The sequence below is a fragment of the Harmonia axyridis genome, chromosome 4, assembly GCF_914767665.1.
Source record: "Harmonia axyridis chromosome 4, icHarAxyr1.1, whole genome shotgun sequence".
Classification (NCBI taxonomy): Eukaryota; Metazoa; Arthropoda; class Insecta; order Coleoptera; family Coccinellidae; genus Harmonia; species Harmonia axyridis.
The window spans coordinates 27,412,272-27,438,541 of NC_059504.1; the positions used below are offsets into that span (position 1 = coordinate 27,412,272).

At 36.2% G+C, this 26,270-nt stretch overlaps 1 protein-coding gene across 1 annotated transcript in view; it reads right to left on the reverse strand.

Annotated features, from left to right (window-relative positions):
* Window positions 1-1,609: 1,609 nt before the first annotated feature.
* The window catches only part of LOC123678576 (sodium channel protein Nach-like), a 30,206-nt gene continuing 5,545 nt past the window's right edge, over window positions 1,610-26,270 (reverse strand). Inside the window, exons 4-8 of the mRNA XM_045615687.1 lie at window positions 21,884-22,163; window positions 16,930-16,992; window positions 9,454-9,640; window positions 2,051-2,157; window positions 1,610-1,894 (exon numbers count right to left, since the gene is read on the reverse strand). Of these exons, the coding sequence (XP_045471643.1) occupies window positions 1,647-1,894; window positions 2,051-2,157; window positions 9,454-9,640; window positions 16,930-16,992; window positions 21,884-22,163 (885 nt within the window). The 3' untranslated portion in view covers window positions 1,610-1,646. The remainder of the gene's footprint in view (window positions 1,895-2,050; window positions 2,158-9,453; window positions 9,641-16,929; window positions 16,993-21,883; window positions 22,164-26,270) is intronic.

Below are 26,270 nucleotides of genomic sequence, written 5' to 3' on the forward strand. Positions count from 1 at the left end.
CCATAGCCATTTAGCTATTTCAATAATCAACTCATGCGAAAAACTCAATATTTCTCCAAAAAAATTAAAAACGCCTTATTCTCATAGTAAATTCACATTTAGTGCTATTATGATTTCCATCCTTCACAACACCTTTCTTTCTTCGATAGTCTGCAGAGCGAAGCGAGTAGAAGCCACGTGAGGGCCATTCCATGTTGTTATAAGTCTATGGGGCCAGTCCATGTTTTTTTTTATTGTAATAGTATATTCTAAGTTGCAGAATGGGTTCCTTTTCCAACACGGATGCGAAAGGTGTTGGAATTGCCTTCTGTAACGAGTATTAGACGATATTTTCTCTATTTCAGTCCAAGTTTTGTGAAATATTGTCAAAATTCAATGAAAATTTCAGATTATACATTCTGGTAACTTTTGTATTGTATCGAAAATTGACAGATTACGGCATTTGAATATGAATCGTACGTTTCGAATTTTGAAATAATTCACAATTACGCATTAAATTCGTGAATTATGTCTGATGAAATCGATTTAACACCACCAGAATTGAGAGAAATTGCGAATAATGTTGCAAGTTATTTCACTGTATCCAAATCATATTATATTGACAATTAGTGACGTTTGTTGAAATTTGATATGATTGGAAGTAGAGACAACCACAAAACAAAAATATAACTGAAAACGATGCTGTAATGAGTTCATTACAACACTGTTTTTAGAACTGTTATGAACTCATTACGATACTGAAATAGAGAAAGATATTTCTTGTTTGGATGAATTTCTGGATAATAACGCAATTTCTTCCTAGATGGCACTGATGAAAGTTCAAATATTTAAATGTATTACTATGAGACTTCTACTCTGTTATCTGTGTTATGAGACATCAAATTGATTAAATAGCTACAGTGAAAGAAGAAGCTCTCATTACCGTTGAAGTAGAGGAATAGAGGCGGCCGAGACGGTTCACTGGGTTCTTAATGATAGTCACTCCAAGCAACTTCTAGATTGTTTGAAGATAAAATTCATTGTTTCAATAAAGCGATATGTATGAATTCTTATGAAAGATCAAGGGCAGGGCAAACATGCTAGTGTACCTTCTGGTGGTGCTGTTGCTGCTCCCACAGCTGCCTCCGGTGGTGCTGCAGCCCCGAGTCTGATGATGACATGGGCTTTGGTCTCTTCGACTAAGCTTAAGAATAATTTTTGCCTTGCGATATATACACTGTTTTCGAGGCACGGAAATAATGAAAGTGGAAAAATTGCACTATTTTTGGGTGTTGTCACCTCAGTAGAATCTAGTAACTTGTCTTATCCTTTCCATGCTATTGATTTGTGATCATCATGTTATCGATTTCGTCTTGTATTCTATTGGTTTAAGTAAGTAAGTGTGTAGTATAATATCTGATAGGACCACACATCACAGAGTTCTGGACTGTGCATCGGTTTCTTAACCGTTGTGTGGTCCTCTTTGTCATGTTATAATTAATTTCTCATTTTCTCAAATACTGTAATTTCTATGGCAAATAAATTATTGATTGATAATATTTGTCTTAGAATATTTACGAAGTTAGGGTTAATTTATGAACGTCTCTAATAAAACAATACACAGTTTTCAATTTTTTATTTGATTATTTAATTGAATCGTCAAGTTATCAATCTAAGAACCATTGAGGAGAATCATCATTCAGATGTACAAAGTGTCTGTTTCTCAGACGCTGTGTGGGTCTTAGAGGGTTTTCGAATGCTGCTGCAACTTTAACGTTTTCTCTCAGTTGGTTCTTTTTTGTTTTAAACCTTTCCTTTGCGTCTGTCATCAATTTGAACACGAAAAAATACACAAATTCTATGACCGATATGAAACTGAAACCGACGAAAAGACCCAGAATACCGCCGTAGAAAGCTGTAAAAGAATAGGCTGTTATTTATTAATATTGAAGTTAGAATGCTTACCCATCTATATGTATAGCAATAAAAAAGGAGCTGTTACCCCATAAATTAATTAGTGGGATTAGAGCGATGAAAAAAAAGATGTAAGAGTTTTTATGTCTCTACTAACCTAAATAAGTCTGCCAACTGTGAGAAACATTCCTCCTATTTCTCGTACCAATGAGATCATTGAAGTATATTCTGATGACACTGTGGTTGATCAGTTGCAAACCGCCACTAGAACATTTAAATATCAACTGAAAGCAAAAATCACTGTATTTCCGCAATATTTATTTCACACAATTGTTTCGTCAACTACGTATTGACTTCTATTCTACATTCACTTCCAAAAAAACGGGCATTTAACAACAGGCCCCAATTTCAAAGTTGGTTTCTTCGCGAACCACTCATTTGATTTCCATGTCTTTTTTTTAATTGTAAATTTATTTTTCAGTTACGATGATAATATGAATAGGTCAGACATTTTTATGCATATTTGGATTTGAGTATATACGGAGTGGAATAATGGCAGTACTGTATCTAGGGCGTGGCAAAGGTGGCACTTGCCACGGGCGCAAGTCCCACAGGGGCGCCCAAAAATATCAAAAAAAAAAAATATTGAAGCTCCAGGCGAAATAATTCGAAAGATCACAATTCGGTTTTCATGTTATACCTATATACGCCTCGCAACGAGCGATGCCGAGAAATCTGGAAACATTTAAAAAATTGCTAGCCTTCCATAGAATTTGCCCAAAATGATTTCAGGATCAACAAAACTTTAGGGAAGAAATAATATAAATATGGCTATGTTCAAGCGTGCCGTAATCTAGTCATAAATATATATGTTGAGCGTCGGTATGTTCAAAGGTGCCGCATTCAGATCATAAATATTAGGGTCGAGCTTCGACATGTGTTATTACCCCTATTTTAATGAGTTTTTTGCGCTTTATCAAACTTGTCGGTATTTCTTCGACAAACGGTACCATCTATTTGTGATGGCTTCTTTTTCTCTCCCTTTTAATTTGTGAAAAGTTGATAAATGTTTTTTTATTACATTCATTTTATATTTGTAACAGTTCTCAAAAAAATATCGTTTTGACATCATTTTTCTCTTGAAAACCAAAAAATTCACAAAAATAAAGTTGAGCTGACATTTCATGCGAGCGAGAAGGCATTCGAAAAAATTGTTGGTGGTGTTTCTCTATGATTCCAAGGGGTAGAAAAAGCCACCCTCCAAACTTGTTTCGCGATAACTTTTTCTTTATTCATATTTTACAATGAGAAATTAATTTTGGATAGAATAATCTATTCTTGACAAATGAGGTCTCTTGTAATTTTTTACTTTTATTAACAGTTTTCGAAAAAAACACATCAACAAATAATACGTCTTAGTTGTGGAGGTTGGAATTATTTTCGACCTCAAATTTATCCAGTTGGCGGATGTCAAAACGATGATTTTATCGAGAAATGGTACAAATATAAAATGAATGAAACAAAAAAAAACAACAATTATAAACTTTTCACAAATTGAAAACCAATTTTCGGGAGCCATCTTTAGGGGGCTACAGCTAAGGAGATGGAGGCGCAAAAAAAAAGTTTATATGAAAAACCCACCCTATTTTTTGAAAAGTAATTTCTCCCCGAATTTTTTCGCGACTATATCATATACACCCTGTATAATATTGGTTATTATTTTAAAACTTCAACGAAAGCATATGACTCAAATTATGAATAAAAAAAGATTATAGGAAAATATAATGGGTGAAAAAAAAATCATCGAAAATGGGGGGCGCTTCCTAACAGGTGCAATTGTACAAAGATACGGCTCTGAATAATGGTATGAATTTATTTCACGAAATACGTAACACCCTGTGAAGAGCAACAGCTATCTCTGTTTCTACTGAAGTTACATTTTTTTGCATCAAACGCCTCGGAAGAAGTGTTCACAGGCAAAAATTTCTACGTTCAATTGGCCAGCTCCTTCCCAAATATCGTACACCATATCTTTATTTTTCGCGTCTACTTAAAAATGAGGTATTGAGCAATGAACTAAATTTTTTTTCACGAATGAGTCACGATTTTACCTGCCATCACCTGATAGCCCTGGCAAATTATTGCACTAGCCCCAAAAATTACTCAAGATGTGGAAATCGTTTTAACCCCTGAGGTCCCAAATAACAAGTATCTGAGTTTGCGATGTTTTTATGTTGTCCTTTCGGTTTGAGAGCCTTAAATCCTCGCAATTTTTGCTTTTTTTCAGTGTTTTCTCATAATTTGAAAATTATGAAGAAACATTAAATTAAGCGTCTAATGACTCTTTATACATTCAAATCGATTCAGCCGTTCAGCCGCATTCGCCCGTCAAAGATAGGTGATTCTACAAATTCAGCAACTCCGCCTGTGGAAACTTCATATGCTCATAGACTTAAACAAGCTTCGGATAACGGATGGAACCCTGGATACACGACCACAGCAAGGAATAGGACAAGAGAAAGGATAATGAAAAGGACGATGAAATGGAAGGAAAGAACAATAAGAGTTGGAACGTGGAATATTATGTCATGGCAAGCAGAAGATCAAGAAATCATAAACGAACTGAAAAATAATAAAATCGACATTTGCTCCCTGTCGGAGGTGAAAAAGAAGGGAAACGGGAAGATGGAAGTAGGCAATTACGTTCTCATATATGGTGGAGTAGATAGAGACAGAGGAGCACGCTCAGGGGTAGGAATACTGATAGACAAAAAGTAAAAACATGTCATAGAAGATGAGAAGTACATTAGCGACAGAATATTAATGACCACATTGAACGCAAATGGAAATAAAGTTCAACTCATAAATGTTTATGCCCCAGATATAAATAAATTCAAAGAAGAAAGAGAACAATTCTACGAAGACTTACAGGAGGTAATCGACGGGATAAGACCAACAGACAAAATAGTGACCATGGGCGATCTCAATGAGAGAGTCGGAAACGAAGCACTCACAAGCAAAACACACAGATTCAATGAGGCAGAGGTAAATGACAATGGAGAACTTCTGAAGAGTTTCTGCGCTGCCAACACACTTAGAATCAACAACACTTTCTTTGAACATGGCATGAAATACGAGTACACATGGCAAAACACACGAAGTCAACAATCTGTCATTGACTACTTCATAACAAATAGAGCAATCACACCGCAGATGATACTGGACATCAGAACACTGAATACAGCCAATGTAGGGAGTGAACACAAGCTAGTGCTATGTAAACTCCGACTGTCCCTTCCTAGTAAGCCAAAATCCATGCCTCAATATGTTCATAAATTCAATATAGAATCATTCGGAGGTCAAAGCACACAACAACTATACTGCAAGCGACTAACAGAAAAGATCGAACAGAACCCAATTATTGAAATGAACCATATAGATCACCAATGGGAAACTTTGAAGGATAATATCCTTAGTGCAGGTCGGGAGTCCATAGGAGAACGGAATGTAGATATCAATCGAGAGAATAAAACTCCATGGTTCACACCGGAAATAAGAGTTAGCAAACCAGAAGAAAAATGCAAACATAAATTATATCCGTGACAGAAACCGTGAAAACTGGACTCTGTATACCCAAGGGCGAAATCGAGTGAATGCAAAAATAAGGAACATCAAGAAAGATTATTGGGAAGGATTCACGAAGGGAATGGAAAGGGACTTGTACGAAAGCCAGAGAAAGATTTGAGAAATGTTGAGGAGAAACAAACTGGAGATAAAGGACACTGTTGAAACAAACAAAATATCGATGACGGAATGGGAAGAATACTTCAGAACAGCCTATAGTGGAGAAGAGAATCTCTTTCAAGCAAAAGACAATGAGGACACTCATGAGATCAATATCGAAACAGAGGCCATCGAAAATAGTCCCTTGAAGTCCCTAAAAAATATAAAAAGTCCCGGTCCTGAAGGAATAGCTAACGAATTGCTAAAATCCGGAGGAGCAAAGCTGCAAAATGAGATAAAAAATCTTTTCGAATTCTGAAGCAGAGAAGAATCCCGAACGAATAAAAGAAGATCATCACAATTCCCATTTCCAAGAAAGGGAGAAAAAAATCACCAGAAAACTACCGCGGTATCACCCTAATTAATAACGTGCTCAAGGCGTTCACAAAACATATTTCAGAAGAACTCTGCAAAACCATACAACTGAGAGAGGAACAACAGGGATTTTGAAAAAACAGATCGACCATTGACGCGATATTCATTATGAGACAAATAGACGAAAAATCTAGAGAATTCAACAAGCCAGCTTATATGTGTTTTGTGGATATGACCGCCGTTCGACCAGGTTCGACTCTGTGATGTCGTTAATATACTAAGGGAGAAAAGTGTTAATTCCTTACTAATTGAAATTATCCTTGACATAAACCAAAACAGCACAACGAACATCAGAACAGGACTTCTATTCAGTGATATTAAGATAAATAAAGGTGTAAGACAAGGTGTCTCACTAAGCCCTCTCATATTCAATTTGATTATGGACAGAATAACAGAAAAACTGCCACGAACAGCGGGATACAAGATGAGGAATATGTATTTTCATTTTGTCTCCTACGCCGATGACGCCGTATTAATTTCTGACTCAGAAGACGATCTACAGAGAATACTTCACGCTTTCAACCAGGAAGCCAAATCATTGAATATGCTCATAAACACAACCAAAACATCTAAAGAATCCGTAATATGTAAACTGGAGATTGATGGAAAGATGATGGAACAAGTAAGAGTTCACATACTTAGGAGCAGACATCACTAGCGACGGAGACCTAAAGCAGGAAGTAAAAAATCAGACAATGAAAGCGTCGAGGATATCAGGTTGTCTTCAGAATATTGTATGGCGCAATATCTCAACATAGACAGCAAAGTAAGAATATATAAGACAGCCATCCGACCCATCATTACTTATGCTGCGGAGACAAGACCAGATACGGCAAGGACAACACAAATGATAAGAACGACAGAGATGAGGATAATAAGAAGAATACATGGAAAGACTTTATTGGACAGGATGAGAAACGAAGAACTAAGTGAAGAGATTGGTAAAAGAAGCAATGCTGAACAAACCCACGGGAAATATAACCCAGGGAAGACCATCGAAACGTTGGAAAGAATGCTGGACGTCTACGTCGGAAGAGGCTGACTAATTATTAACAGGTAAACTCCTACCTATATGAACTACCAGCTCATATAAGAAAGGTGGAGAAGACAAATTCAGCAAAAATGACAACCCTCAAATTTAACGCCTGTATGACTGAATCGACTGAAAAATTTCATGAGGATACTAAATTTGAAAGAAATTCAATTTTGAATGTTTTTTTAAATTTGAAATTTGCTCAATCCAGTGCTGAGTTATGAATTTTAAACCGAAAGAGATTGTAGTGCCAAATTTCCACTAAGTTGGTCACACAGATAATTGTGGCAGCCGTCCTCCTCTTTTGGCAAGTACCTCGTGTCAGTGGTTTCCTTTAGGCAGAACAAGAGTTTTATATTATGCTGATTACCAGGAATTGCTAAAGAACAAATCATGAAATTAATTGCAATAATTTTTCATATATGTTGTCCAGCGGGTTCGCCTTCTTTTAGAGGCTCCTGCTTGTTCAGGGAACTTTTCTTCATACTCCAGTTTCAGCTGCCCTTACTCATCTTCAACGGTGCACCTTTCTTTTGTCTCCAGATCATCTTCATCTTCAGAAGTACTCGGAAGTGTTCATATGAGTCGATAGTTATGTCATTCTGCTCAACGACTGATTGGAAGCATGCAATAACGCTGAATTGAAAGTATTTTACAGAGGGCTCTCTGGAAGAGTTGAACTCTCAGTTGGTTGAGAGACTGTCCTATGTTGCCTGAGTAAACTGCTCTCCGGCATCAGCAACCTAATCAGAAGTGACTCTGCGGTCGAGTAAAATCGAGATAACACTTGAGGGGTCAGGTTTTTTGGTAAGAGTTTGTAAGAATTTGCCCTTGCCTTGTCGAAAAAACGAAAAGGTCGTGTCACAGCCGCTGAAGGCATGGAGAAAGAAGATGTGTTGTTTTTTGCATCTACGGATATCTTGCTGTTGTTAGGACTATAGATCACGGGTTGCTGATTACCCTTCCCGCGTTTCATTAGGAATTGATTAATATTCGGTCAGTCAGCAAATCCCCGTCTTTCCCCATAATAAGCAAATATCCTTCATGTCTGGATTTTCTACCGCAACAATCATGGTAAGTGCATCCTCAACGGCCTGTCTGCACTTATAAACTTATCCATGAGCATCGTGTTTCTTGTTGTTGTCCTTGGAAAGGAATCGTTCTTTCGGCATCATTGCAGTCATCGATTCATCAAATAATCAGAAGGATATGAGACGGAAGCCTCATGGTACTCATCAAAAACTTCATGCAAATATAATGGATTTCTTCTTACTTCACCTTATATTATAAGTCTCAAGCCTATCGGATTTGTAGTGCCGGAAATATTGGGTGATTCTTTCGATGTTCTCGAATTTTATATGAATGTGAAGAAGTGATCATTTTGAAGTTTTTCATAACAATACGTGAAATTTCAATTAAGACGGATTTGTGATAGCGGAAATATTCGGTAATTCTTCATGAATTTTCGATACATAGTTCTCTTTATGCTACTATCAACATGAGATTTTATGGGAGGCTTTTATTTGTCATTCTACATTGGAATGTTCGAATTTGCAGTTTTGAAATAAACAGAAAAATAAAATTTCGAAAGGTTATATTTATGAAATCGCTATTCGTTTTCGCTCATCAACAATCTCAACAGAGGATGTTAAAATCCAAATCCAGCAAATTTCAAATTTCTAGGTCCTCTCGGACGGATGAACAAAAATCAGATTTGAGGATAGATTCGTCATCATTGAGTCAAACCTTATCGTTCGAGACTATTCCTGGCTTGAAATTTCAAAATAATTGACATTGTGACCAAAAACACTCTCAGAGTTTTTGTATAAGAAGAATTGTCACTACGTGGTTTTTCGTGTATAAGTCAAACTTTGGCACGAACCCTTCTGGCGCCCCTGCGGTGAACAGACTTTGTACGGTGTGTCGGTGTAGGAAGTTGTACATTCACTTCATTCCTCTTTCTTTTTTCGAAGCGGATATGTAGATGGCAGCACTATACAACAACTTTCACGAAATTTTTAGTTTCACCTCTTTTGCAATGAATTTTGGTAGGTTCTTTTCAGGAATATTTCAAACATTCATGCTTTGTACAAAGTACATATCATCAATTTTTTTGCGAAAAACGAAAAGTTACCAAAGTTTTCATTTTTTTTTCATTCGCAATTAAAAATATTCACTTCCTTCCATGGAGATTACTGTTCATTGAAATTATGAGAAAAACCCATAAAATTCGGAGATTTGTAAGAAGAAATAACTCTAATTTCGTTTTCAACCTCATACTAATAATTTACTTACTTACTAATGAATTTAAAGCTTAGATTAGGAATTGATTTAACTTACAGATTCAGTTACATCATATTAATACTTACTACAGGTTCCTCTGATTATTATTGGAATATTTTCTAGTCAATACTCCTTGAGAGGCTTCAAAGACGTAGTCAACAAACTCGCAATCTGGCAAGCAATTACAGGGGTAATCTTGCGTGTTCCAAACATAATCTTCCGTTAAATTGTTTACTTGTATTTCAACACCAGGTATTGAACTCTTGATGACAGCTACGAAATTAAATTCAAAATAATTGACAGGACCCGTAGTAGCAACTATAGTGGTCAATAAAGAAGAAAAAATAATTGACAAGTGTAGAAAATAACCCCTTATAGAAATATTTTTAGAATACCCAGTATTATAAAAAAGTTCAAATGTTGACAGTCTTTGACAACTTCTAAGCTTTAGACAATACAGGGTGTTATAATAATAATAATAGGCTTTTATTTCCTACAGGTAATGGTACCTAAATACAGGAAATCCAAAATAACAATCAATATAAAATAAAATAATTTATAAGAAAAATCAGTGCGATATCATGATCGTAATCCAATAAAACAATAAAAATTAAGAGATAAACTGCCCGTATACACCCCAACAGACAGAAAAGAAAAACACACACAAGAAAGAAAAGGATTACCAATACTGGAAATATTTTTTCGATATAATGGACTGTATAAATAATAAGTCGTGCACTGGTTAAGCGGTTTATTTGAACACTTATACAAACATTACCCCGAGTAGGTTATGTTGTTTAACAACTGACACATGAACAGAACAGATTGAACTGAACGGGATAAGAGTTAACGAGAAAGAGAGTTAGAATTTCTCATGCGTCCAGAACATAGACTTCAACCATAGAATGTTACGCATAGAATTTATGAATAATATACAATGAAGAAAACTTATCTAAAATTATACCGATAAATACAAATTATGATATTTACATAAGAAAACCTCATCAAAGGAAGAAAATATAATGAAGCTTATAAACTAGAAATTAAATTAAATCAAATATATAAAAAAGAACCGCCGCTGGCGCCATCTATGGAATTTCCCTTCAAGTATATGACTGATATTGCGTGTGAAGAAAGTTTTGAATCAACTTTCTCTCGTAATGAATACGGTAGATTTGGGGTGAAGATTCCTTTTCGAGATGATATCTATAAATTGGGTGATTCAAAGGCAATAGTAATTAAAAGGTTGTTGTCTCAAGAGAGGAGGTTAAAAAAAATCCTGTCCGTAAGGAACAATATCATGATTTCATGAAAGAATATCTGGAGTTAGGGCACATGAGTTCGGAGAACGACATATCGCATGATAAGGTATCATTCTTTCTACCTCATCATCCTGTTCTTCGTGAGTATAGTCTCACAACAAAAATCCGAGTTGTGTTTAATGAGTCATCTTCCACTACCTCAGGTTATTCATTGGATGACCTTCAATGTGTTGGACCTCCATTTCTTGGCAATCTTTTTAAAATGTTTATTAAATTCCGTAAATTTCGCTTTGCCGTCTCTGCAGATATAGCCAAAATATATCGGCAAATACTTGTTCATCCAGATGATAGACCATTGCAAAGAATAGTCTGAAGATTCGACAAAGAGGAGAATATTCAGGTGTACAATCTTAACACTGTCACATATGGTCTAAGGAGTGCGCCTTATTTTAGCGATGAGGTGCATTCAACAGCTTGCAATCGATTCGCAAGATCAGTATCCGGCTGCTTTCAAAATTATTCAGGAACATTTTTATGTGGATGATTTGATTGCCGGATTCAATAGTGAATCCGAAGATATTCAAGTTTTTGGCGACATTTCAAAAATTTCAAATTCTGGGTGTTTCGATTTGCGAAAATGGAGATCAAATAACCGAAACTTCTTGAGTAATTTTAGAACAGATTTGCAATCTTCAGATATTTTAACCATTGTAATAAGGACACAAAATATTTAGGTATCCAATGGTTCTCTGAGAGTGTTGAACTCTCCTTTGAATTTCCTACACCCATAGTTTCTATTCAATGCACTAAGCGTCATGTCTTGTCGGAGATTTCAAAGGTTTTTGATCCTTTAGGTTTATTGTCTCCTACGGTTATTGTTGAGAAGAAGTTAATACAGAAGTTGTGGACTCTTCGATTGGATTGGGATGAAGAGATTCCTGATGAATTGAGAGAAAGGTGGCTAGCCTTTCAACAAGATATGGCAAAATTAAATCTTCGTGTTCCCCGATTCTCATTCGTATTGAATCCTTTGAAGGTACAACTTTTTGAATTTTCTGACGCTAGTATTCGATCCTATGGTGCAGTAGTCTATTTAAAATCATTTGATGAAAAAGGTAAGATAAAGATGTCACTCCTTTGTTCAAAGACAAAAGTTTCTCCTCTGAAACCTTTAACCATGCCGAGGTTGGAATTGCTCGCTGCTTTGATGCTCTCTCGATTAGTGAATTTTTTTTGGATTAACACAGAACTTGTCAAATTGTAGCTAGTCGTTGATTCTAGAATTGCTGAAATTCAGGAGCACACCTGCAATTTTAAGTGGAACTATGTTCAATCTAGCGAAAACCATGCGGATATCGCATCTAGAGGTTTATTTCCGTCAAAGTGATTTCACCGAGTGAACTCTGGTGGTCCGGTCCTAATTGGATAAAAGATTTCAATCAAGACAATTTTCAATTTAAGTTCACTCCCTCATTGAAAGAAATTCCCGAATTAAAACTATCAAAGGATAAATATATTTTCCACGCAACTACTGAAGATTTCGATATTTTTAATAGGTACCTATTCTAGTTTGCATAAATTAATTAGAGTAGTTGCCTTTTGTCGCAGATTTTGTTTCAATTCGTCAAAAGGGGGACAATAGTTATCAGGTAGATTAACAAGTGAAGAACTTCAAAATTCACAAAATTGCCTGGTGGAAGTAAGTCAACAAGAAACTTTCGAGAGAGACATTTCTTGTTGAATAATGACTAGATTCAAAGGGTTGTCCGTTTTTATATATGAAAAAGGTCTCATACGAGTTGGTAGAAGATTGCAAATTCTCATCTCCTTCAAACTCTTTTAGTGGGTTGGAAGTAAATTGAATAAGTGTTTCATCCCGTTCTTTTATTTCCCTACATTGTCCTTGGCCGTGAACTACTTTAGTCACAGTATAAGGACCACAACTCACAAATTGGTGACCCCGACGTGATTTGAAGAAGAAGCGAATCCCGAAGAAATATGCCACTAGAAGCCCAGGCATCAAGAGTCGCTGTCCGGATGCCAGAATTTGTCGCCACCGATCTCGAGCTATGGTTTGCCATGGCTGAAGGAAGTTTCCACAGCGCGGGGGTGCCACAGGACCGTAGTTTGGCTATATCGTAGGCATACTTAAGACCGCCATCACGACTCCATTTGGGTTATTCGAGTTCCCATTCATGACATTTGGACTCAGGAACGCTGCCCAGACCTTCCAGAGATTCATCGATGAAGTTCTACATCGACTAGACTTCTGCTTCAGCTACATCGATGACGTGCTGATCGCCTCTTCGTCCGAAGAGGAGCATATGGAACATCTTCGCACCATATTCGAGAAATTACGAGAATACTCCATCGTCCTCAATCCAGCAAAGTGTAGTTTCGGACAACAAGAAGTAAAGCTCCTAGGCTACCTGGTCTCTGCTAAAGGTACGAAACCACTACCAGATAGAGTCCAAGACATCCTGGAGTACAGCCAACCGTCAACCGCCAAAGACCTTCGAAGATTTTTGGGTATGTTCAACTTCTATCGTCGTTTCATACCCAGAGCAGAGTTAAAAGGGAAGGTCAAAATCCAGTGGATCCCAAAAGCCACTACAGAATTTGCAGAAGGGAAGAAGATGCTGGCCTCAGCAACATTGCTGGCGCACCCCAAGGATGGTGCACCTTTAGCCCTGGTGACCGACGCATCAGACATTGCAGTCGGAGCGACCCTTCAGCAAATGGTCAACAGCGAATGGCAACCCCTCGCATTTTTTTCAAAAAAGCTGTCATCACCAGAAACTGGATATGGAGCCTACGACCGAAAACTGCTAGCCATCTACCTAGCCATCGAACATTTCAGGCACATGGTAGAAGCCCGAAATTTCACGATCTTTACGGATCACAAACCCTTAATATTTGCCTTCAAGCAGAAGCCAGAGAAGTGCTCGCCCAGACAGTTCAGACATCTGGACTACGTCTCCCAGTTCCTTATCGACATACGCTACGTCCCAGGAGATCATAACGTCGTCGCCGATGCCCTTTCAAGAGTGGACGAAATTACTCCCACCTTGGACTATGCAGCATTAGCCAGATCACAAGAGGACGACAAATAGCTACGGAGATATCTACAAGGCGATACAGGTTTGTTGATCCGGAAGATGAAGCCGCAAGGATCAACCACCTTGGTATACTGCGATACGTCGACTCCTCAACGTCCATTCCTGACGAAGCCATTGCGGAGAGTAGCATTCGACACGATCCACAGACTGGCACACCCTGGTACCAATGCGACTACGAAGATGGTGAAGCAACGTTTCGTTTGGCCTTCCATTAACGCAGATTGCAGAAAATGGTCCCACACCTGCTTAGAATGTCAGCGATCCAAAGTAACTCGTCACGTCATCACTCCACCAGGGACATTCAAGCCACAAGTACGTCGATGTACGTCATGTACACATGGACATTATCACCATGCCGTACGCCGAAAGTTACCGATACTGCCTCAACTGTGTCGATCGATTCACCAGATGGCCAGAAGCAATTACCCTGCAGAACTAGGAAGCATCCACCATCGCTAAGGAATTTTACACGAATTGGATAGCGAGGTTCGGCACTTCACTCCGAATCACCTCCGATCAAGGGAGGCAATTTGAGTCAAGCCTGTTCAACGAGCTATGTAAGTTGACTGACACGAACCATATCCGAACTACCGCCTACCACCCAGCAGCCAACGGTATGGTGGAAAGAATCCATCGACAGCTCAAGGCAGCAATCAAATGCCACAGCAACGACTGTTGGACGGAAACGCTTCCCAATGTCCCTCTGGGAATGAGAGCAGCCCTACGACGGACCATACGAAGTTTTGAAAAGAGATCCAAAACATTTCGTTATCAAGATCAACGACAAGGAAACGACGGTGGCAATCGACCGATTAAAACCATTCTACATATTCGACAATCTCGAAAAGGAAGTGCATGAGCCAATAATCAAGCAGTATCCCCGAAAACAAGAGAAACCAGATCTGGTAGGAAGGTACACTTCCCAAAGAAGTACCTAACAATGATTTCGTAACTTCTTTACTGGTGGGTGACTGTGTAGGGAATCTATCGATTCCCTCGAAAATATTCAAGTTAAGTTAAATTTCGAACCAAAATGCTCAAAACGGTGTAAAAACTTAGAATGATCAAAGCCACACCCCTAAGGGATCCGTAGAAAGGCTTTGCTAACGGTCGAATGGAAAACGGCCTGAATGCTCATAAAACTCGGCATTTCAGGGCGAATAATTCAATTGAGTTCAGACCAGTCTACTAGAAACTACAACTACAACATATGTGTAACACTTGCACCGACAACGAGAAGAGTAAAGATTTTCACATCTGTTCCCGAGACCGGCAAAAAACTACCTGCGACCGAGCCCTACATTGTCCTTGGCCGTGAACTACTTTAGTCGCAGTATAAGGACCACAACCCACAAAGTAATTGGGGAAACCATTTTAACGTTTGAGGAAATTAACACTGTGTTGACACAAATATAATCGGTCCTAAATTCCCGACCTTTGTATCCTCTCTCTTCCGATCCCAATGATTTAACACCCTTAAACCCTACTCACTTCCTCATTGGCCGCCTGTATCGAAGTTTACCAGATCCAGACGTGACATCCATCCAACTGAATCGGCTATCCAAATTCCAGTTGCTCCAACAGCTCCATCAAAGTTTCTGGAAACGTTGGTCACGGGATCTCAATTCCCTCCACAGAGAAAAAAGTGGACTACTGGTTCCACTCCGGTTGTTGTGGGAACCATGGTCATTATAAGGAACGACAACTGCCCTCCAGCCAAGTGGGATCTTGGAAGAATTATTGAACTTTATCCTGGTAGTGATGGTGTGACTCGTGTAGTGAGTGTTAAAACTGGAAAAGGTGTTTTTAAGCGCCCAGAGGTAAAACTTGCCCATTACCTAATATGGCAGAAAATTGACTGTTTAACCAATGTGTATATAGTTATTTTATAATTTTGGTTAATCTCTAATGCAATTTCAAATCGCTTCTATCCTGTTGAAGCCTTGTAGCCTGTCAAGTCGGGCGGCATGGAGAAATTGCAGTTACAGTTTTAAACAATCATATACTTAAGAGAAAGCCGATAGATGGCGCCAGTCATATACTTGAGGGAAATCCCATAGATGGTGCCAGCGTCGGTTCTCTTTTATATATTTGATTTAATTAATTTCTATTTTATGAGCTTTATTATATTTTCTTCCTCTGATGAGATTTTCTAATGTAAATATCATAATTTGTATTTATTGGTATAATTTCAGATAAGTTTTCTTCTTTGTATATATTCATGAATTCTATGAGTAACATTCTATGGTTAAAGTCTATGTTCTGGACGCATGAGAAATTCTAACCCTCTTTCTCGTTAACTCTTCTCTCGTTCAGTTCAATCTGTTCTGGTCATGTGTCAGTTGTAAAACAACATAACCTACTCGGGGTAATGTTTGTAATAGTGTTCGAATAAACCGCTTAACCAGTGCACGACTTATTATTTTGTACAGTCCATTATATCGAAAATATTTCCAAAGAATATGTAATCAGTACTTTCCTGAATCATTCATTTTTCGAGCGATGGCGGTTAGGAAAATTTGGACCTTCGCGAAAAAAATCATAGTTTTCTAACTATAGAAGATAGGTAATTGATGGTTACACCATGGTATTTGCAAAAGATCGATCTACTCGTAAAAATCAACAATTCTCTAGGATGATTTTCACAGGAAATACGGCGGCTCGAAATCAGCCAAAATTCTCGTAAATTTGCAAAAAATATGAGTTGACGTCAAACCACGGATCATTAGAAAAAACTAATGGCATATTCGTGATCTACGATTCGAAATCTATAAGTACACTGACTTTGAACGAGTTCCTGTGTAGCCCGTTTAAGCTATTTTAATACACAAGGCAGTGTATGCGGGTGAAAATGATTCCCATTATGATTATATGGTGCATTTTCAATACTCTATTTGATAATACGTTTAAGATTCAGATTATATTTTCTTGAGTAAGACTTAATTAGGTAGCAAATCTTCATTGGATGCTCAGTGATATTCAAGATATTTTATATTGAATTAACGAACTAGTTTCGATTCGATATAACTCTACAACTCTATAACATTTTGTAAATAAAACCTTTCGTTTTTAAAAGCAGGAATTTCTTCGGGAAAGACTCAATTATATTCAATCTTAGCTTCTTATTCTAGTTCTAGTCGAATTGGTTTTATGAATTTCAGATTTATTAATTGATACTTACGTTTGTTTTTTTGGAGACAACCCAAATCAGTCAATGTACAAACTCGAGGAATGTGGGTACGACCTAGAAACACCAAATTTAGCAATTCAAATAGAAATGATCAGATCTCACACCATAGATTGATATAGATTGATAGAAAAAACAAAAAAAAAGTTTCTAATCAAGAAACGGATGAGTATTCCAAGTTAAGCCTGTATTTTCAGACGCACGTTCCGATAGCCAGACACAAAACCACAATGGCCTAATAGTTATTTATAATACAAGTGCAGAAGGCATTGATATTCTTCCACGAGTTCAAAATTCAAAAACGAGCCCACGAAGTGGCGAGTCTTTGAATGAACGAGTGGTAGAATTAGACTTCTGTACGAGTATTATACATTATTTTCTCTAATTCATTGCATTTTTATTGGAATTAATGAAATATTTACATAAATATCATTTAGTGATTTTTGCATTGAAAAATGTTGGTTGGCAGAACTGATTTCTTTAAGGCAAATTGATGAATTGACAGATAAAGCCGTGGCGGAAAGTTCAGAGAACCAACATAGAATAATAAAATATAACCATGAAAACTGTGCGTTTCTGATATATTCTCGCACGATTTTGTTCTACAAGATGTGGAAGAATGAACGGAATAACCACAGAATTAGAGAAAATACATTTTGGTGAGATTAAAGATTTTATTATCTCAAAAGTGATCACAATCACGGGCGTAACCAGGTCTCAGTTTCGGGTGGTCACAAGAGAAGGGCGTACACAGAGAGGATGATGGGAAAAATAACAAATTCTTTCATCACAAACAAATGAGTATTAAGATTTGGACCTCCGAAATTAAACATGAATATAACAAATCAAAATTATCAAACTTAATCTCTGGATACGCAACTGGTTCAAGAAAAGAAAACGATTTAAAGTGCATAAAAACAGTTAGATCATTTTTTATATAAAATACAGGGTGATTTTTTGACTTCCAAAGCAGATTTGAGGTGATAGACATAGCCACGCTTCAAGTTTTGTCTTGACAACAGATGTACTCCCATCGAGAAATACAATTCCTGTTCAGCTCCAGAACTGGACGCAAAATTCGGAGGTAACACCGGATAGTACATATGCAATTTTACGTTCTTAAGAATATTTATTTGATTTGGAGAATTATGTGGTGAGCTTTTGAACAAACTCTGAAAGATCGATCTTCTTTCTATTTCCCAAAATTCCTTTTGTCAATATTCTGAATAAAAACTCGTTAATTATAATATTCGGGGTGGGGGGCACCTTTCAACAAAATTTCAAGGAGAATTATTTTAACCTTAGTTTAGGCCAAGTTCTTTGTTATATGAAATACATGCAGATTTTTGAACGCCAATAAAGCAACAAAATTATTATTATTATTGGTTTTATTGCAAGAACGGAATCGTTGATTTTACTCTATAATTGAAATCTATATTGGGGTGAATTTTCAGTGTAAAAGTTTATTCTTCACCTGATAATATCAGTGTTATTATTAAAGAGTTAAAGTTCTAACAAATGTTCCCCTTCATCGGGCACAATTTCCTCAAGTAATTTAAGTTCCTAAAGTCAAATATTGAAAAATTCAACAAACATTCGGAATAAAACAATCGAAATAGTAAGATCAAACCTAAGAAGCCTAGAAACCCTGGTGTGTCTTTTTACACTTGTAAAAATTCCAAACAAAAAGGGGGATTTATGCCTACTTGATTTTGAGAGATCATTATAGTTTCAGATGGTGCATACATCGTTTATATTTTACAATTTTTCGATTCTCGACTCTCGTGGCCGCTGAGAATAGAATAATAGTATTCTATGTTCGAGACAATCTTCTATACTCTGAATAAAGCAATAGCTGTCTGCCATTATATTCCAAATTTTTAATAATAAATTCGTTGTAATTTTGTGTGAAAGATTGTAGTTTCTGAAATCATTAATATTTCATTTTCGAATGCCGACAGACAGAATTCGAACAATTTTGAATAGCGTCACCTAATAACCTTACATAACTCTTGTTAAGTTCTCGCCAAAGCAACAGGTGGACTATCTCGAAAAGGCTGAAACAAAATCGAATCAGTTCACACAACAGGGTTTCTAAGCATCTTAACCACACCCCTATGTGATAAAGGTGAAGACGAAATCGTCCTGAATGCTCATAAAACACGTCATTTCAGGGCCAAGAATTAAAAAGTGAACATCTAACAGGAAGAAGCATCCATTCAGACAAAGAGTTAACACGTGAAGTTGGGGAACAAGTGGATAGAGTAACCACGTGGTGGGAGTGAGATCTACTGGGAATGTATTGTTCCGTAACGACTCAAGAGGCTTTTCAGTACTTTTCAATACTGTGTATGTAGTAAGACTAGTAAGAGGAACGCTCTGTGAGAGTAGTGGTCCCCAATATTCTATTGTAGTTCAGAAGAGAAAAGTGATTTTGTTCAGTGCCCTGATCCTGATACATTTGTTGCGTGTTAGAAATTTTTCCAAATGGAGAAGAACAACAGCCGTCTTTATAGATAGCCTGGAACCTTGGGCTTAGGTATAAGGCTGAAGATAGAGTTCGCCTACATCCGCCTTAGTTCGACAAGTTATATGTAGGTTACGCAAGTGTTTTTGTTTGTGTTGTGTTTTTTTTTCAGTGAAATAAGTGCAATAAAGTTCAAAGTAGAGTGCAATATTGTTTTAAATGAAGTGGTACAGTTTTCAGTAATTTGGGTGATTATTTTTGAAATCGTCTACTGAAAAGATGGTTGGATTCCAAATTATAGGAACAGTTACTGGTATCTGAAAGATCGGAATTATTTTAGTTATTTTGAATTTCCTGGAGATGAAAATTCAATGGATAAAAGCTATCTCACAAAAAAAATTTCAGCTCAGTTTGTGAGAAACATTTTTGGAAAAGTAATTGAGAATGATAAACATTTAAAACCGGATGAAACTATCCAAATTTCGTCAGATATTCTAAATACCATATACCAACCATTTGAAGCAAGTTCGCATGACAAGTGTTCAACGCGCGTTTACAAGTACATATATGCATTTTATTCGCAGTGTCCAACATGCGCTTCATAAAAACGTGCGTTAGTAGTGTACGCTTTGAATAAAATCCAAAGAGTCAGGATGGATGGGGAACTTTCCACACAATACATCGCATACATCGCAGTGTCGGGGGTGCCACAGGGCAGCAACCTTGGTCCCTTACTGTTTCATATTTACGGATGACTTTAAATTATTTAAGCATATATCTTGTGCTAGAGCCTGTGATGAGCTGCAGAGAGATTTGACCTCGGTTTCGGAGTGGTTTAGGGCCAATAGCATGACATTCTTCTTCTTCTTCGTCTTCAGTCCTCTTTCATCCAGTGTCGGATATAGGCCTCTTCCAGTTTTTTCCATGCTTCTCTGTATTTTGATATTTAGATACATTGATTACCGGCCACAGCGACTATGTCGTCTATCCACTTTTTCTTGGTCTTCCTATGCTTCATTTTGTCTCTCGAGGTCTCCAGGTCTGGAGACCTGGACTGTAAACCGGAATAGATCGCCAAAGTATACTTTGTAATTAATTACAGTGTGTTTTTCTACCTTTATATAATATGACTATATAGTTGATAATTTGCCGCTTAGCAGGAAAAATGAATGTAGGATCTTGGAGTGTTCATGAAGTCAGACTTTAAATTTAGCCAGCACTATGAGGCTATTATCAATAAAGCCTATGAAGTGCTTGGTTTTGTAATCAGGAACAATAAATATTTTAAACAAATAAAATCAATAATAAAGTTTTATAATACATTGATCAGACTCCATTTGGAATATGCCTCTGTTATTTGGTCTCCACAGACAGTGGTACATATCGACGCAATCGAAAAAGTGCAGAAGGGGTTTTTAAGGTATCTATACTTGAGAATTCATAATACTTATCTTTATATGATTTCTTCTGAAAGTATGCTGACAGAATTTAATATGGTTAGATTAAGTATTAGACGTGACCTAATTGATGTACTATTTATTTATAATGTTGTTAATAATTTAAAGTAAAAAAATTGTTCCTTGATTGAAAACATATCATTTGTAGATCCTAAAATGAACTTGAGAATAGGAAGTAAAAAGCATTTCCAGTGTTTGACTTCAAGTAGTTCACCTGTGAATGTTATGTGTAAAGTTAATGAAGCGGTTCAAAAATTTGATATACATTCATTCAATAGTACAGTAAGACATTAAATCTGTGATTTTGGCTAATGTTTGATACTCATATGTGTTTGTATGTTTCTAGTCATGGTTGATATGTTAGCTGTAGTTTTAAGCTAGTAAGCACACTCAACATGTAATTACATTTTACAATGTGTTTGTAAGAGTATAATGATGAATAAATAAAAAAAAATACATGTAAGTACTTGTACATGTGTTGAGCGCTTGTCGTGTGAACGTGCTCTTACTTTCGGCTGGCGATGCCAAACTTCCAGGGTATCTATAAAGTTGGCAGTGATCAGACCAACGTAATGAGCCACAGTCATTATTTGTAAACACATTTCTGTCCTAAGGAAATATTCCAATCTTTCGAATTTCGTTGACCGTTGTTCAAATCTGCCCCGAGCACATTGTTCACAAGCAGGATATAACCTTTCCAAAGCCACCTCTTCAGTTTTTCTGAATATATTTTCAAAGTGCTAAATCTTGACATACTATGTATCTTTTGTACTTTTTTTATAATCCACTCGATTACACTCGTTCAGTATTAAGGCAGCAATAACCTAGCATTTAATGGACTGAGCTTTTTAACGTATGCGAATTGGTTTGGTAAATACTTCTCGAAAAACGATTTTAAGTTTAAATTATGTAAGATGTTTTCTGAAAAACAAATTATGGCAATCGTTCAAAGGTGCCTCAGTTGAAAGGAACCCCCTTCTCCTCTACATACCTAGGGCAATATATCAAAATTCAAAGTAGGTACCATTTTCATTCATATAAATTATCGGTATACACCCACACAACTTCAGGACGAGTTTCATCCTGCACTCAGTTAGACAGTTTTGATAAGAATAGAATTCGAAATTCTGTAGTGGATATTCATCTTTGAAGTAACAAAGTCTCTGCTGGACGCTAACTGTTCTTATATCAGGTACGGCATGTGTTAATGTTGGGTTCATTCCTATGAGAGCCATTATTTTTATGCCAACTAAATAAGTTTGCAAGCTCCAGTCGGGGTAGTTGTAAGAAGAATGAATGAATACCTGAAAATATCATTCTTAATAAAAATAATCTAATTACAATGAAAAACGCCACAACCATTATGGTGTAGGTTTTTTTAAGATGAGTAACAAATTACATATCATCATGAAGGCCAGTGATAATGATACAAATTTTGTGAAGAAGTTCAGATCAATATTTTTATATCAGTTAGTGATAGTAAACAAAGTAATTTCGTTTTTCCAATTTTTATAATCAATATTTTCATATTCCTTATAAAAATATCCTCAAAGCCCAAATACATTGGACGTTTTCGCTCGACAATTCGATTGTTTATTTGACAGTTAACTATTAACTATATATGTTTACTATCTGTATAAATAAGTGATTTTTTTATTTATTGCACAGTAGGGTAGGAATACTATGTATTTCTTATCGTGGATTGCCCTATTTTTCATGACCATTTTTGGTCCGCAAAATTGAAAAGAGAGTAACTAAGTTGGTTATTCCAACAGAACATTCCAAATAAACCACATTAAAATATCTTTGCTGTCAATTCTCTTTGAGAACATAGTTCAGATCACCGACATCGTACAAGTTTTTTTTACAAGTGAATACCTACGTTGGGTTGTTTCTCTAACTGCTAATACCTATTCAAAAGAAATTTTCGGAGGTGGTGGATGAATATTAAAAAATCCTTTTGGCCGAATGACTTCGTCTGCATAAATACTTTAGTCGACTAGTGAATGTTCAATACCTTTCGAAATCAGAAATACAACTTATAGGTAGTGCAGTCCCGCAATAATACAAAATCGAGAAGAAGAAGCAATATTAGTATCTTTCTTTTTTTACTTAACCTATTATCCTAACTTTCTACATGAGGGATAGAACAATATATTCAGGTATACCAAAATTAATCTCAAGGATCTCGATGATCCTGAGAATATTATTGGGAGATATCAAGAAGCCTTAGCAGTTTCCCTATTTTTATTTATTATTTTTTTTTTTTTTGTGAAGTGCTGTTATCTTTATCTGATAGGTTGAACTGTTCAGTAATCGGAAGTTCCTTAGTTTTGTCATTCTCGCTATATATTGTCTAGCAATATCCAAATCATCTCTTCCACCAACCTCAACAGAAGAATTATTTGATAAAATTTCACACCGAGTGATACACAAATTACTTATTTGCTTATTTGTGGATTTTCTTGGTATTCTTCATCGACTTGGAACCATAGGATAACCATGGAAGCCGAGCAGGTCCGCTTTCTAGAGGACATTCTGGTGATAGAAATCTGGCAAAGTGAGGAGAGTGGGATTTACTCCACCGGTGTTCAATTTCGCGGTGGAAGGATGCTGATCAAAGCAAAAACTAAATCGTGGGAAGGATCCCAACCTCAATATTAGAGATGGAGAAAGACTTCACTCCAAAAAGGAAAAAAATCCTCATGATTGGGATTTTTCCCAATCGGAAAGGCTCTGAAGGCAGGGGGATGCTCGAACTTCTCTTTCGGGCCTATTCCCATCTTCAGGCTAGTAAAGAAGGAAACTTTTGTCGATGATTAGAAGTGTGATGCACTTTATAGTATAGTATAATATACAGGGTTAGAACTATTTAGAGGGGCACTTCAGGTATATCGAAAACCGTTAGAAATAAATTGCGTTATTTAGGGATTACTTCGTTGTGTTGGTATTAACAGATCCAAAATATCTTCAATGGTTCCCGAGATATCTCGAAAAAACTCAAAATCGTATAACTCTGTTGTTCTGTATAACTCATTTGTTTCTGGAGATAACTAAATTTGGTTTGTAGCCTTAATCCAATATAGAGATTCTAATGGTGTCGTCAGTTTTTTTCTGTTTTTCATTGTTTCAGAGTCAATTTTTTTTCTTATGAACGCCATATTGGTTCTCCTTATAGTATAATGTCTCCCCTATTCTTGCGTGCGGTATAGAAAAATTTTGTTTCTCTCGTGTATTGTAACTATGGTAGTGAGAGTTTTCAGGAAACTTATCTTGATGTTGAAAATGTAGTCGTGAGTAACCCTTCCCTCTTAAAAATTTCTATACAAGAGTCTGTTGTTTTAATATTGTAAATAGCTTTTATAGCGCTCTTCTGTTTGAGAAGCACTTTTTTGGCCTCCACAGACTGTCCCCACAGAATAATACCATATGTCATCAGACTGTGGAAACTTGAGTAGTATGTGAGTTGAGCGATGTTGGTATTTGCTATTTGTCTCGTTCTTCTGATCGGGAATATGGAATTCGATCATTTTCTGCTGAGGTTGTATAAGGCGTTTTATAGTGAGGGAATCATTTAATTTGACTCATATTAATCAATTGAACGATATTACAATAAATGGAATCAATACTTTTAAAATTCGAATTGATATTTAAGTTTGTTTCATGACTCATGATTTCAACCGCCTCTAAAAACTCTCGCCTAGTTTCAAAATGTCTGGGTATGTGATTTATTTTTTAAATTTGACTGAATTTTTTTGGCAAATCGTGTAAATTATTGACGGTGAATATTTATAGGGTACAATATGATGTAGTACATAAATTGAATAATTATTATTATTCTGCCCTAAGTTCTCTTTCCTTTCGAACTTGTCAGGCCACACGAAGTCCTGGGATAAACTTGTCCGAATTTCAGCTCCTCTTCTTTGAGGTCTTTCTTTGGTGTCTGTGAATTTAGAACCCACTTTTTCAAAAATGAAAAAAAATGCGTTCATACCTCAAGGTTACTGATAGAAAAACATCGCATTCCGCTAACTTCCTGATTTTTTTTCATTTTTTTAATATTTCTTAAGAAAAAAAAAATCAGTTTGAAAGTCCATCATAAGTAACTGTTAATGAACACAAACATTCTCGTTTGTAACCTGACCTATAATAGAAAATTATCACCCCTTAAGTGCAAAGTTAGGACCCACTATTTCAAAAATTATATATTTTTCTTTTGCTTCCAATAGTACTTCGTTAGTAACCATTTATAACACAAAAAATTTCGTTTGTAACCTAGACTTTAATAGAAAAAAAGCACCCCTAAACTGCAAAGTTAGCACAAACCTTTTCACAAATTTCATATTTTGCTTTATATAGTAGTTCGTTAGTAACTATTTGTAAAACAATAAATTTCATTTTTAACCGAACCTTTAATGTGGAAATGCCATCCCAAAAAAGCGAAGGTAGCACCCACATTTTCGTGAATTCTATATTCTTCTTTTGTTTTCAATTTCTATAGTAATTGGAAAGTATTCCTAAGAATTCTGTTTGTAACTTACCTAAACGATAATATGAATTGGGAACGAATACATTAAATAATTTTCGACTTCTCTTTTGCTTCGATAATACTAAGGTTTTGGGTTTTCATTTGTAACATCAACTGTAATAGAAAAAGGCACCCCTAAAATGCAAAGTTGTTCCACACACATTTTGATTCTAAATTACCTTCTTGCTTTTTAAAATCGTACATTTGAAACTATTTATGACATGAATTTTTGTTCTGATTTAACAAGATGATATGTAAGAATGACATTCAACTTTTTGAATGTTCTCTCCAGAAGTAGTGCGTTTCAAGTAAGATCTCACACACTCAGGTGTTGACCACCACTTTTTGTTTCGAATATAATGGACTAACTGCTTTTGTGAACATTCATTGAACAGTAAATATGTATATATCTATGCTTTACATGAAGTTACTCCGAGAACGATATCAGGTTTCCTCTAGAAACGAAAATTTTTATAAAAAAAATCGAGAACTGATAAGAATATGGGTGCTTACTTCTCTTATAGGTAGTATTTTCCAATTACAGATTTTGTTAGGAACATAATTTTTGTGTTACAAATATTTACTAACGAAGAACTTGTTGGAGCAAGAAAATTGTGATTTCCAGAGGATGTAGGTGGTAACTTCGCATTTTAGGGTGTCGTTTTTCCATTTGAGGTTCGGTTACAAACGAAATTGATTATTTTACAAATAGTTACTAATGAAGTACTATCAGAAGCAAAAGAAAAGTGCATAATTTTTGGAAAAATGGGTGCTAACTTCGCACCTTAGGGGTGAAAATTTTCTGTTATAGGCTAAATTACAAACGAAAGTTTTTTGTGTTTATTAACAGCTACTTATGATGGACTTTCAAACTGAATTTTAA